This window comes from Vigna radiata, chromosome 9 (genome assembly GCF_000741045.1).
Source record: "Vigna radiata var. radiata cultivar VC1973A chromosome 9, Vradiata_ver6, whole genome shotgun sequence".
NCBI classification, from domain to species: Eukaryota; Viridiplantae; Streptophyta; class Magnoliopsida; order Fabales; family Fabaceae; genus Vigna; species Vigna radiata.
Window position 1 is genome coordinate 8,991,599 of NC_028359.1, and position 13,714 is coordinate 9,005,312.

Genomic DNA, 13,714 nt, shown 5'->3' on the forward strand with positions numbered 1-13,714 from the left:
TGTTTTTTGAAATACTTTTTTGCAAAAAGAATGTTTAATTTCAAAAAGAATACGTTCAATAGGACTAATTACATATTATAGACATGCTTTTGCATATTAAACATAATGTCTAAAATATGTTTAATTTGCAAACGTATGTTAAAAGGGTCGATTACTATTTGAAATACTTTTTTTAAAATAGTGCCATAATTGATGACGTTCACTACTTCTTTCCTTTAGACATGCTTTTGTTATTAAACATTCTTTTTGCAAAAAGTATTTCAAACAATAATCAAACCCTCCATTTCTAGTGTTTCCTTATATTTCAGTTGATATCAGAGCTAACCTCAAGGGTTGGTTCTTAATAGGACTCGAGAAAACAATCCTAGAAGCAATGGAAAAACAAAGCTTATGTTGTAAACCACCCTCCTCTATTCAAGAGGGAAAATATTGATTATTGGAAACATAACATTCTTTGAATCCTACCACTTTGATATGTGGGACGTGGTTGAGATTGGTCACTATATATCCCCTTGATGAAGAGGGAGAGCCCTTAGCTAGAAGTAGATGGACAAACGAGCAGAAACACAAGTATCTCTTCAACTCTAAAGCTTGTAATTCATTAATCTGTATCATTTCCAAGGTTTACTTTCTTGGAACATTCTTCTTCCTAATGTAAACCATGCCTTGTTTCCTATCATATGATTGCTACAACCAGAGTCAAAATACCATCTTTCTCCCTCGTGCACCGATTGCTCCTTATGTCACATGAGAAGAATTTCTTTCATCATCAATCTTAGCATAATTGGCCTTCTTCTCTCGATCAGGGCATTCATACTGGAAATGCTTGAGGTTATGAAAATTGAAACACTTGATGATGACTTTATTAAAAGGTTATCTTTCTCTTCCTCTATTGCAACCTCCTCTAAATCCACCATGGCCTTTGTCTTTGTTAGGTCATTCCTTCTATTGTTGGTGTCTTCATAATTAAGTAGCCTTCAACACATGGTCTTCCTCCTCTACCTCAAGCATTTGTTGCTCGTACACCAATAAACTCTCATGCAACTCGTCAATGGTAAGAACACTAATGTCATTTGATTCCTTTATAGTACAAACAAGTTGAATTTAGGAGTTAGAGATATTAATATTTTTCTCACCACCGTACTTTGTTCCATCACTTCTCTATTTGACTTCATTTTTCTTACCATAGTATAGTGTGACCTATAAAATTGTGACCTATATATACAACAGGTAAAGGGCAATGGTAACATGTAGAATGGAGAGCATGGAAGAAGCTGTAAGTTGCACTAAATAGAACCACAATACACTTAAAAATCAGATTAAAAAGAATAATAAACAAATTAAAACGACAAAACCTTAATAATATCATGATGAATCAATGCCCCAAAATTGCTCCACATCTTGATTCAACCATCACAATGCAAGAAAGAAGAAGCATTGCATTAAAATAATGATGTCTGTGTCTCTGCAAAAATTAAAATCTTGGAAGCATGTTAGTGGGAACAAAAACTGTTGTTTCAAAGAGAATTAATCTATTATAGTTTATACACAGCATGCGAGATTTGCGCATATTAATCAAACAATCATGCACGCGCTCATGATGTAGAGCACAAGACAACCTCAATAATATATTCCATCCAACACTTTCTATAATAATCATATCAACCAAAAAAACCCTAATTCCATTGGTTTCAACATTTCACATCTCATATTTGTTGCTATATATAGTTAACATCATCCCATTCATAGTTTACATTTTATATTTCATTAAAAAATATATTTAAATTAAAACAAATACTTTACTTGAGGATAAAAAAGCAAGAATGATTTAATAATTATAGTCTAAAAGTCTCACCACACATATCTAGTTTTGAGTCTTATCCCTCTAGCATTCAAGTTTTGATTATCCATGTTTAAATATAAAAACTAGAGAAACTTAATAAATCATAAATTTTATTAAAATAAGATTTAAATAATTGTTAGCATAAATTTATAAATCTGAGAATTAATGTGTAAAATAAAATTTATAATTATAGATTGTAAATTAATCTAATTTATAATTGACGTGAAAGCTACAAGATTGAAGAAAAGTTGTAGATATATTATATTATGAAATTAAAATATGAAGAGGATGGAGGTAGTGAGAAGTTATGGTTGAATTATATAAGTATAATGGAATGTATCTGTTGCCTTGTTTCTTGGGTTTGCACGTTTCTTAACACCTGGATCATTCTCTTTAATCATACAAAACTTTATATAAGTAGGGTTCAACATTAATTTATGTCATTCTTCATGCAACAAGTTTTTTGTAAACTACTTATCTCTTATAATGATTGGGATTATCTTCCACTTATTCCACTCTAATCCATTATGTTAACTTAACCTCTTTGACTTTCCATTCAACAAAGAAATTTCCTCTCATCTTCATTAATTAAATAATTATATTAACAGATCAATCATAAATTACCACATAAACTGTTATAAAAAAATTGTCAAAAAAATATTATTAAAAAAACATTTACCTTAATTAAAAACCTTAAAAAGATTATTTTTTTTTAAGGAAAATAAGTTTGGTGTTTATTATAACACTCTTAATAATAATGGGCATTAAAAATAATTTCAAATTACACCAAAGAAAGCATTTAATTCATTAATTAAGGTTGTCGAATTTCTCTAAAAGTTTTTTTTAGAAAAGGAAAATATATATAAACTCTTCTCATAGCATTTACTCCTCTCATCCAATTTCATTCACATTCACTCTTCAACATTCAATTCCTCACGTGTATCTCACGTGACCATTCATCAAACACTCTCACCAATACACATTAACACTTCCATTTTTTCATGCACAGCGCAAACGAACACTCTCTTTCAATCGCTCTTAACACTCAACCAAACAGACCAAATGGCTTCGCCGCCACCGTTAACGCTAAACGTCGTCGGATCAGACACGGACACCGAGTTCCCCACCGTCGCTTCCAGTTCCCTAACGCCGCCGTCACCGCGCCGTTCCTCTCCGTTACAGAGCCTCAGTCCCAGCATTCTCATCATCGTCACGGTCCTCGCCGTCACCGTTATTGTTTCTCTCGCGCTCTGCTTCCTCCTCCGCCACCTCAACCGCCGCTGCCTCCGCCGTTTCTCCTCCTCATCCGCCGCGCCCTCCGCATCCGCCTCCGCTACGCCGATATTCTCCTCCAGCCGCCGCATCTCGCCGGAGATTGTCCACTCCTCGTCCACCGCCGCTGTCGCCGCCTCAGTCATCGACACGCTGCCGCTATTCACGTTCTCCTCCGTCACGCGCCGCTCTTCCTCCGCCGCCGCCGACTGCGCGGTCTGCCTCTCCAAGTTCCACCACCACGACCTCCTCCGCCTCCTCCCTCTCTGCTGCCACGCCTTCCACGCCGAGTGCATCGACACCTGGCTCCAGTCCAACCTTTCGTGTCCGCTCTGCCGCTCTCCCATATCCGCCGCGGAATCCGACATTGCCAAAATCCTCCGCCCGCCGTCCTCCACCGCCGGCAGCAGCGACAGCTTCCGCCTCGAGTTAGGCAATATCAGCCGCCGTGGCGCCGAAGGCGCCGCGGCCACCGCCGCTCGCGGAGATTCACGGTCCCGGTCCTATTCCATTGGTTCGTTTGATTATTTGGTAGATGATGAGTCTGAGGTTGCTTTCAGCCACGCCCGCCGGAGGAGCGAGGACGATGCGAAGGAGTTTCTGGCCACCGAGACTCAGACCCCGTCCACTCACAACGAGGCGAGTCTGGCCAGCGAGGTCGCCGGCGTGAGGAGCTGGCTTAAGGACTACATGGATAGGTTTTCTGCTTCTATCTCGTCAAGAACAGCGTCTTTTCGAAGCTCCGGAAGGTTCTTCAGCGGTGGCGGGAGTAGTCGGCGAAGCGACGTCGTTCCAGTGGTGGCTGCGGAATACGACTTGGAAGGAAACCGAATCGGTGAAGAGATAAGCGAAATGTTCCGATGGCTTTCAGGGGTATGATTTGGTAAATAAGATGAACAGTTAGGAGATACTATATTTTTAATTTTGATTATTTTTTTCTTAAAATCATTCCAAATATTCCTTCCTCATTTCCCTTCCATTTCAATATTCCCCTTCTTTGATTTGTTTTGGGCATTGCAATAAAGTTAATGTAACTATACATACATGAATCCCTGTAGATAGCATGATTTTAACATAAACATTTTCATCATTGACTCCTTTTAGAAACATATATTCACTATGATGATCATATATATCAACCATGAGATATGAAAAGTTGCAAATGATTTTCACCATGCATCAATGTAGCTATGTATGTATGATGTGATCATCATATCATGTTTACATGCAAATGATATAAAGTGCAACAATTATTCATCAAAGTGGTTGATTTGTGTATTTTCCATTCAGAACACGGTTTTCTTCTCTGTAGAGATTAATACTACAGTTATGTGTAATAAATTGTTATGGTTTTTCTTCTTTAAATAACAGTTTAATGTCTTATTCTATTTGTTTTAAAAATAGTTACAACCATGAAAAAAGTTTAATTCAATTAAAAGTCAGTTAATAGTTTAGGAGGCGTTAATTTCTTTTGACAATTTCATTTTCAGTAGCAGGTGAAATAGAAAAAAATGTAACGTAGAATTATAGATATATCATTTTTCTTATAAAAAATATAAAATTACTTAATTTTCATAACAAAATTTGTTTAAAATTTTATATTGACTAAAAATAAAATTAATTAATAATATATAAATAAAGTGCAAATTTCATATTAGATTAATATATTATAAGAATTATTTACATGAATATATATTGGGCTTCTTTCAGTTTCACTGTACTTTTTATTAGAATGCATAAAAATCAATTCACCTATATATTATTTTGCATAGTTTTTACTAGATTTTTTTGTTTTACTTTATAACTAATGTTCTAGAGAAACCAGTTAGCTAGATCATCCTCCTGATTCTTTTTTAGCAATAATCAGTTGATTCAGATGATACTGACAGAAAAAAAAAACATAATTTAAAGGAAAAATTCCAACTAAAAATAGCAATTCATAGTTTGATTATGAGAGTAAATAGGTGGATGTTGTTGATAATAATAAAAAGAAAAAAACATATATCTGTGGGTGTGCAGTGTGAAAAAGGGAATGAAAAGTCTGATATAGAAGGTTTGGATTTTGTAGGAATGTGTCTTATTGATGTCATATTTGTGAGAATTTGGTTGGAAGAATGATTGAGTGGTCTTTATTACCATTACCTAATTATAGTGATGATGTGAGTAAAAATCTTAGGGTTTGAGAGAGAGAGAAAGAGGCAAATAAATAAGAGGAAAAGGTAGAATATGGAGTGAGAGAATCATGATAGCTCATTTATTGTAGATTACCAACCATTTTAATGGAAAAAGGTCCTACTTCTGCCTCAGTTTTAAAGCCTTTAGCTACGTATATTAATGTTGATAAATAAAAGGGAAACAAGTTATTAATGATCACATATATATATATACACACCATCTTCATCATCATACACACCTTTCTCTCATGGCATCTCCAGCACATGATTCTTCACCAGTTTTTTTTTTTTTTTCTGATAAAAATAATATACTGTGTATTAAGAATTTAAATATGAATTTAAGTTTTATGCCAGATGAAATGTAATGTTGGAAATTTGACTTTGACTAAAAATAAAGTCAATTTATAATATATAAGTGGATACAAATCTCATCTTACAAGCTGATTTTGTTGGGATTCGAATTAGGCTTAAAATTCACTACTTAACATGATATCAGAATCATGGTTAGAATTTATATGATATTTATATTTCGACATAAAAGAATGGACAAACCTTATTTTATAAGCCAATTTTTATAAGCCAATTTTCTTACAAATATAATACCATGTTTTTTTTTTTATATAGGTTAGTTTTTGCCTTTGCCTTTCAAATGTCTAATTGATTCTACTTAAATGGTTCAAAAAATTTGAATTCATCAAGTTTACAATGAATGAATAAAAGGTGAATTGGAGAAACAAAAATTAAAGATATAGTAAAACAAGATCTTCAATAAGGATTATGCAGAAAAAAAAGAGTAGTATTTACTGGTTTTGATCGTTAGTTAAAACCTGTTTGATGTTCCAAAACCCGTTTGTGAAACCCTAGTTGTGTTCTTTTTCTTTCTTTTTGGGTTGTCTAGGAATCTGTGATTGCTTGAAGAAACGGCAAACCTAGCTAGCTTATAGTTATATCCCAAATGCAAAACAATTAAGTTTTAGAAAAAGTTGAAATCTGAATCTGATCCATGAAAGTTGTATACCAACATTTGCTTTCTCTTACTCTCTCACTCACCAAACTCTCCTTTTTGGTTGAAAATAAATCAATACCCATAAAAAGATAACATCCAAAATCACCAACATGTATTAGATTAACCAAGCAAACTCTCATTAAACAATGTTTGTATAATTGTATGGTAATCACAAAATAAAGTAGAGATTAACTTTATATAAAAATAAATTTATAATATATAAATAGACGTAAATTTCGTCTAATAATCTAAAATTTAAAAATTTACTTTTTAAACAGTAAATTTATCACTGATGAATTTCACAAGACTTTATGTGTAAAACAACTTGTTTTTATCTAAATTTCAGAGATTTAATTTTGGGAAATGTTTGGCATAGCGAAAAGAAAGACCTGCATAATTCCATTGGTCATAAAAGTGATAAAAAGATTATTTATTCTGTTAAATAATCTAATAAGGGAATGTGTTAAAATATTATTTTTTCTACATCAAACTATACCCTTTATCCAAACACTCATATGAGAAAAATAATAAAAAAATGAAAATTCTATAAGTTAATTTTGTGATACTGAATTAAACCATTTCTTAAAAACAAAATCTATTTATACTTATTAGATATTAGTATGTCTAATAATATAAATTAAATTTAAGTATAAAAATAGAAATGATGACACCATTCACACGATTTTGTAGGGTTAAATGAAAAGATGGAAGAGTGAGTGCATACGTAGCATGTAAACGTAATACAAGGTTGACTTAGACATAAACGAGAATCCAATACTATCTTCTATGTCGTGTTTTGTTTATATTCTTAGCTTTGGTTGGGGTGCACAAGCAACTCAAAAGTTATCATACTTCATACCTTTTTTACACCTATTTTGGATCTATTGACTAGGTTTGTGCTTTGATCACCTACCTCATTCACTTTGAACTTCTCTTTCTCACATATTTTATTTATTTTTTATCTTTCTTATATACATATATGCTCATGTGTTTACAAATCATGCAAAACTTAAATAAATTAGCCTTTGTTAAAAGAATGGATAATGATACTTAGACAATATTTTTTTGACAACATTTAAATATTTATGTGTCATTCTGTAATTGATCAATAATAATGTTTATGATTATTTTTATTAATTATAGAATAATTTTGGCCAATCACATAATGACACATAAATGATAGGTTAAAACCATATAGGCGTCCCTATTTTCTTAAAGTATTCCCAATTTGGTCTCCTTTTAAACTTCCCCAATTGAGTCCTTATAAATGTTAATTTCAAACAAATTAGTCCCTGTCGTTAAAATTCATTAACGGTGTTAAACTTGTGCAGAGGTGGGTAGATGACGTGGTTAAAATTCTCCTTTTAAGGTTTTAAAATTGTACAGAGGTGTTAAAATTGTGCAGAGGAGAATGGTAAAAATTTGAACACCTCTACACAATTTTAACACCTCAAAAGGAGAATTTTAACCACGTCATCTAGCCACCTCTGCACAATTTTAACACCATTAACGAATTTTAGCGGCAGAGACTAATTTGTTTGAAATTAGCACTTATAAGGACTCAATTGAGAAGGTTTAAAAGAAAGGGACCAATTGGGAATACCTTACGAAAATAGGGACGCCTAAATGGTTTTAACCTAAATGATATTCAAATGTTGTCTAAGTATCATTATCCTAAAAGAATATATAATGTCATTAACTTGTAAATTTTGAAAAAGAAAATATACTATTGGGCAAGAGGGGTGAAGATTAAAATTTGTATTGCACAATATTTTATGATTTTTAATATTTTAAAGAATATATATGTTTGATAATATTTTTACTTTATTTTATTAATTTAAATGGGTTGTTTATTTAAATTAGTTTTATAAATTAATAATTTTTTTTTTATAACTGGTCACCGCAACACTACCAACCTCATGGAACTGATCACCAAATTCTTTATGATTCTACATGGATCTTCTTTATACAGTGCAAAAGCATATTTAATAGCAAAAATATTATTTTAAAATTCTGAATGGAAAATACTATTATTGGACTAATAAATAAATGAGTGAGGTGTGATTAGACATGGATAGTTTGGAACACAGTCAAAGATATGGTCTCTGCTTTCTGTACGCTATTTCTCCCATTGTAAGACGACAACGCCCTTCAACATTGTCTTAGAATATTTAAAATTAAAATAATTTATAAATTTTTAAAATAAAATTTAAATAAAATAATAACTATGAAATATGATGAAAAGTAAATTAAATTTTAATTTAATTTAATAAAACATGAATTTAATTTTTACTTTTATTTCTATGGATAATGGATACCTACAAATATAGATAGTACGATATTTCATTCGATCTGTTTATAAGTGTTGACAAAAGAAAAAGATGAATATCTCGCTTCAGTAAAAGAGTTTTGATGATAAAAACTCGTGTAGAAGTATAGAAGATTTAAAGAATACTTGAATTTAAGAGATACATTGAAGAATTTTAAGAATTTAGTTAATGAAATCTTGTAATCAGTATATATTGTTTAAATTAGTAGATCAATAGTTAAAAGACAAAATCAAAACAACAAAACACTTTTGAGAAGTTTTTTTTTTCATAAAAAACCTATGTAATAATCAATTATCCAATGAAACATAAGTTTTTCAAAAGTATCTTTGTGATAATTGATTATCACCTTTTGGTAATTGATTATTACAACAAGAAAATGTTTTTTTTGAAAAGGGTTTATGTGATAATCGATATCACTTAAGATAATTGATTGTCAGTAACAGTTGCAAGGTGACTATTCAATTTCTTGACCTAATTTTCAAAAGTAAGAATCTATATATTTTGGCTAAACCTAGTTTCTTAAAAAAAAAATCACTCAAAGGTTTAGAGTTAAGACTGCTAGAAAAAATCTTTGTGTTTGTGAAAAGGGGCTTTGAAAAACCTAGTGTTGGTTGAGTGAGAACTTTCACTAAATGTGTCTTAAGTGATTGAGTGTTGTTGTAGTTGTTAGAAAATTTGTTCATCCTTTTTATGTCAAAGGAGGTGTTGTTCATCTTTTGTCAAGAGAGGTAGGTGCTTTGTAGCTCTTTATCAAGTTCTTCGTTAAGCTCTAACGACTTGGATGAGGAAGTCAATCTTTGTTTATTAGCATAAAATGAATCAAGTTGCAGCAAATTAGTAATTCTAGTATTTTTAGTGAGTCAAATAATTATGCTGAATTACTTTTTGTTTTTCAAGAGTTGTATGTTGAATATGAAAAATTGAACTATGTACATAAAAAATTGAAATAAGAATATAAAACCTTGCAAAAGAATTTTGAAAAAAAATTAGAAGAAGTGAAAACTTTAAATAACAAGATTTTAATTTTAGAAGAAAGAAAAAATGAACTTGTTGAGTGTGTATATTGTAAAAGTAATATGTTCGACATTGATATTCATGAAAAAAATACTTGAAAATTCAACTAAAATAAAATATTTGAAAGGCCAAATGTTAAGAAAAAGCATTTTCATGAAACCAAACAAGCTCCCAAGAATAAGAATAAGAAAACACATAGAGTATAAGTGAAAAAAGGTAAGTCTTATTCTAGGAATATAAATTGTATAACATGTTTTTATTATATGAAAAAAGATCAAAGTTCAAATAAACGTAGAATAAAACATTTTGATGTTTTTAATAGAAAATATGCTTAGATTCTTATGATAAGGTAACCTGTCTCTAGCCTTAAAAGACCTAAAATTGTTTCTTTAGGACCAGAATGTTATTTTTCTAATTAACAGGTTATTTCAAAAATTAAGGAAGTTTCTTTGGATGGTCCAAAGTTGATATCTTCACAAAAAATTTAGTATTGTATAGATTGTCAAATTAAAGGGAAGTTTCATTTTATCTTATATAAGGGGAGCTCTTTAATCATAAGATCATTTTATATATATATATATATATATATATATATATATATATATATAAAAGAATTCATCTTTGTAGGAGAGATTTTATTATGAACTATTCTTTTTTATTATGATAAAAAAAGGGGGAGATATATTGTGTTTACTACTAATAATGCTTTGTTTAGTTATCTCAGTTTGATTTAAGAAGACGTTTAGTAAAATATCGTTTAACACATGTTTTTGGAGCATTTTTTATATCTTTTGGCTCATTTACCAAAAACGTTATTTTGAACATTATAGAGAGAGTACGCTTAGCATTTTTTAACAAAGTATAGCAAGAACTCATTTAACAAGACTCTCTTATGACATATTAACATGTTTACTAAAACATCATTTGTTATTGTGTTTGCTGAGATATCAACATGTTTACTAAAGCTTTTTCTTTCAACAATATTATTTTTCACAAAGACAACATTTTGTCAAATGTTCATTTTGTTTATTGTTGTTTGTTAAACTTCAAAACATATGAAGATGTTAAACATACTAGTCTTATAGACGATCTTGTCTTAACAATCTCCTTTTTTTTTATGTTTAACAAATATACACATAAAAGATATAGTTTTCAGTCAATTAAGACATATATTCGCATTTCAAAATTTTTGAAAACTTTTATTGTGATTTTTTACGCATTAAGGTAAGAGTTTTATAATCAGAGCATACATGATAAAAAATAAATATTCAAACAAGCATATCAGATTACATTAAAATGAATGTGTACAATATTATGTACAAAAATAACTTCATTTAATGTTGCTTTTAGGTTTGATAACCTCTTTGAATCTTCAATATGTATATTTTGCATTGTATAGTTATACATTTTTTTCATTATATTTCTTCAATATAAATGAAATACTTATTGGTTTCATCAAACTCTTTGGAGTATCAATAAGCATAAATTTCTTATTGTTAATTTATCAATTAATGAATAATCTACCAATGTATATGTTAAGTCATAATTATAACTTCCACCAACTATGTTCACAATCCATCATTTACCATTATTTATTGGTTTTCCTTGCAATATGAAAGAAAAATCACATTTCCTAATTTTGTTTATACTAACTTATATATTATATTTCTAGTAAATGTAAGAATTTTAACATATTTATACGTACCTAATAAAATGTAAGAATAAAAAGACTCAATAATGAAATGGTAGAATAGACCTAATAAATCCCACTGAAATATATTTTTATATTATTAAAAAATAACCTAAATTTAACTTTAATATTGTAAAAATAATTTATAAAGTAAAATTTATACTAACTTATATATTATAGATTTTAGGAAACAATTTCCTTTATGTCCACTTCTCATTTTGCACTCGATATTAATAAGATAATTTAAATAGTTTAACTTCATGAAAACATTTTTAAATATTTATTTATGATAACTATTGTCGAAACTTGATTTTTAAAACAAAATTAAATAATTTTTAATCTTAAAATAGAAGAGAAAGACAGAATATCAAAAGAATATTGGAAAAAGTTATTAAGAAGATTTTCACTGTATAATTACTTTTAAAGATTTGGTTTTAAATTGAACCAAATATCTTTTAATTGCTTTAAAAATATTTCCATATATGTTTATAATACGGGCGATTTTGTAAATGTAAAAAAATATTAAGATATTATGTAGAGTGAAAAGATTACCTTTATTTATAAATCATGTAAACTTAAATACTAATTTAGTTTTTATTTTTGTTGAGTTTGTTTGACTTGGTCCTTTTTTTCTTTTTCAATCAAATTTTAATTTTTGTTAATTTATTTTTTTAATATTATTTAAATAATTAACAGCATAATAAATAGAGTAAGTGAATTCACATGTGGTCCATTTTATTTGACGTGTCTCATTTATTTAATATATGTGATATGAATTTTTAGTTTTAAATAATAAAAAATAATAAAATATCGTTCCATGAGGTGGTGATAGAACTTCTTCCACCCACACAACTACTGTTAACTGTTAACTGTTTAAACAATCTTATTAAAAAAAAACTAAATTAATAAAAATTAACGAAAAATGTAAAAAAACTAAAATACAAGGATAACATTATAATTTTATATTTCATTTTCAATATGTAATTGATACCTCCTTGCATAAAAAAGTTCATAGTAAACATTTGATTTCCAATTTTATCTCTAATAAATATCTTTTTTTTTATTTAAAATAATTATCATATTAATTTTATCGTTTTTAAGTAATTTTTTTTAAATTTAACTGGTTTTTATTTGACTATTTTTTGAACTAAAATAATTATCTATAATAAGAATATTACTTACAAACTAAACAAAAATGATCTTTTATTATAAAAATTATTTACATTTTTTTAATGTTAAGTTTATTATTTTGGGTTAAATATGTTTTTAGTCTCTATATTTTGGGGTGATTTTGGTTTTAGTTCCTCTTTCAAACTAAGATAAAATTTAGTCCTTTAATTTTAGAAAATTCTGATTTTAGTTTCTTTTACCAAATTTTTTTAACTTTATTTACTATTTCAAGCACGTTTCGTTATAGCATTTGGATTGTTTACATTATTTGGCACATTTTTGCTTCAATGTTAACTGAGAAAACTAAATTGTATCTTAATAGTTTGAAAGAAGGACTAAAATCAAAATCACCAAGTATAGGGACTAAAAACATATTTAACCCTATTATTTTTTATCATATAAAAAGTGGATACATATGCGGATGTACTACGTGCTTGTATGTCCAATTTTTTACCACACCAAATTTTTTATTAAGCTGTAAAATAATTTTTAATCATTAACATAAAAAAATACTAACAAACTATAAAAGATGTTTTCTAAAAAAAATAAATGTAATAATTAAATTTCTTTTATTATGTAAATGGTTTTTTAATTATAAAAAATTATTTGCATTTAAAAAGTTATTATTGAAAAGTAAAATTAAAAATTAATTTTTTATTATAAATAGTTATTTAAATTTAAAAATAATTATTAAAAATTAAAATTAAAAAAATACACAAAATGATAAATTCCCTCTATTTATAATATAGATAAATAAGTTTTATTTTTTAATAAAAATTAACTAGTTTTTTTTTTAAACTTTATTTCTTAGTAGAAACACATACGCGTATATGTGTTATTTTATTGAGGCAGTTTATTTAATTTAAAAAATAACTAAATTTAAATTACCGATTATTTAAAGAATGTAATTAAATATATAATTATTTTAGTTTAAAACAACGATTATTTAAAAAATAATATTAAAAAATTATACGAAAATAATTCTTTTATTATGTATAGATATAAATATGTCTTATTTAAATCAATTTGTAATCTTGTTTTATCTCTTTTCTCGGTTTAAATTTTATTTTCTTCCCTCCTTTCTTAATTTTCTGTTACACCTATCTCAACATAAAACCCTAATTATTTGTTCAAAATTTAAAAAATTGATTATTCTATGAAAGAGATTTCCTTGTAAAAAGTTCTAGTACTTTCTCAAATTTCTACAGATTTTTT

At 28.4% G+C, this 13,714-nt stretch overlaps 1 protein-coding gene across 1 annotated transcript; it reads left to right on the plus strand.

The window, feature by feature from the left end:
* The first annotated feature begins 2,757 nt into the window (after positions 1-2,757).
* LOC106773824 (E3 ubiquitin-protein ligase ATL4) lies at positions 2,758-4,401 on the plus strand. Its single transcript, XM_014660580.2, has one exon. It carries the CDS (start codon positions 2,906-2,908, stop codon positions 3,992-3,994), a length of 1,089 nt encoding a protein of 362 aa, XP_014516066.1. The 5' UTR covers positions 2,758-2,905; the 3' UTR covers positions 3,995-4,401.
* Positions 4,402-13,714: the final 9,313 nt, after the last annotated feature.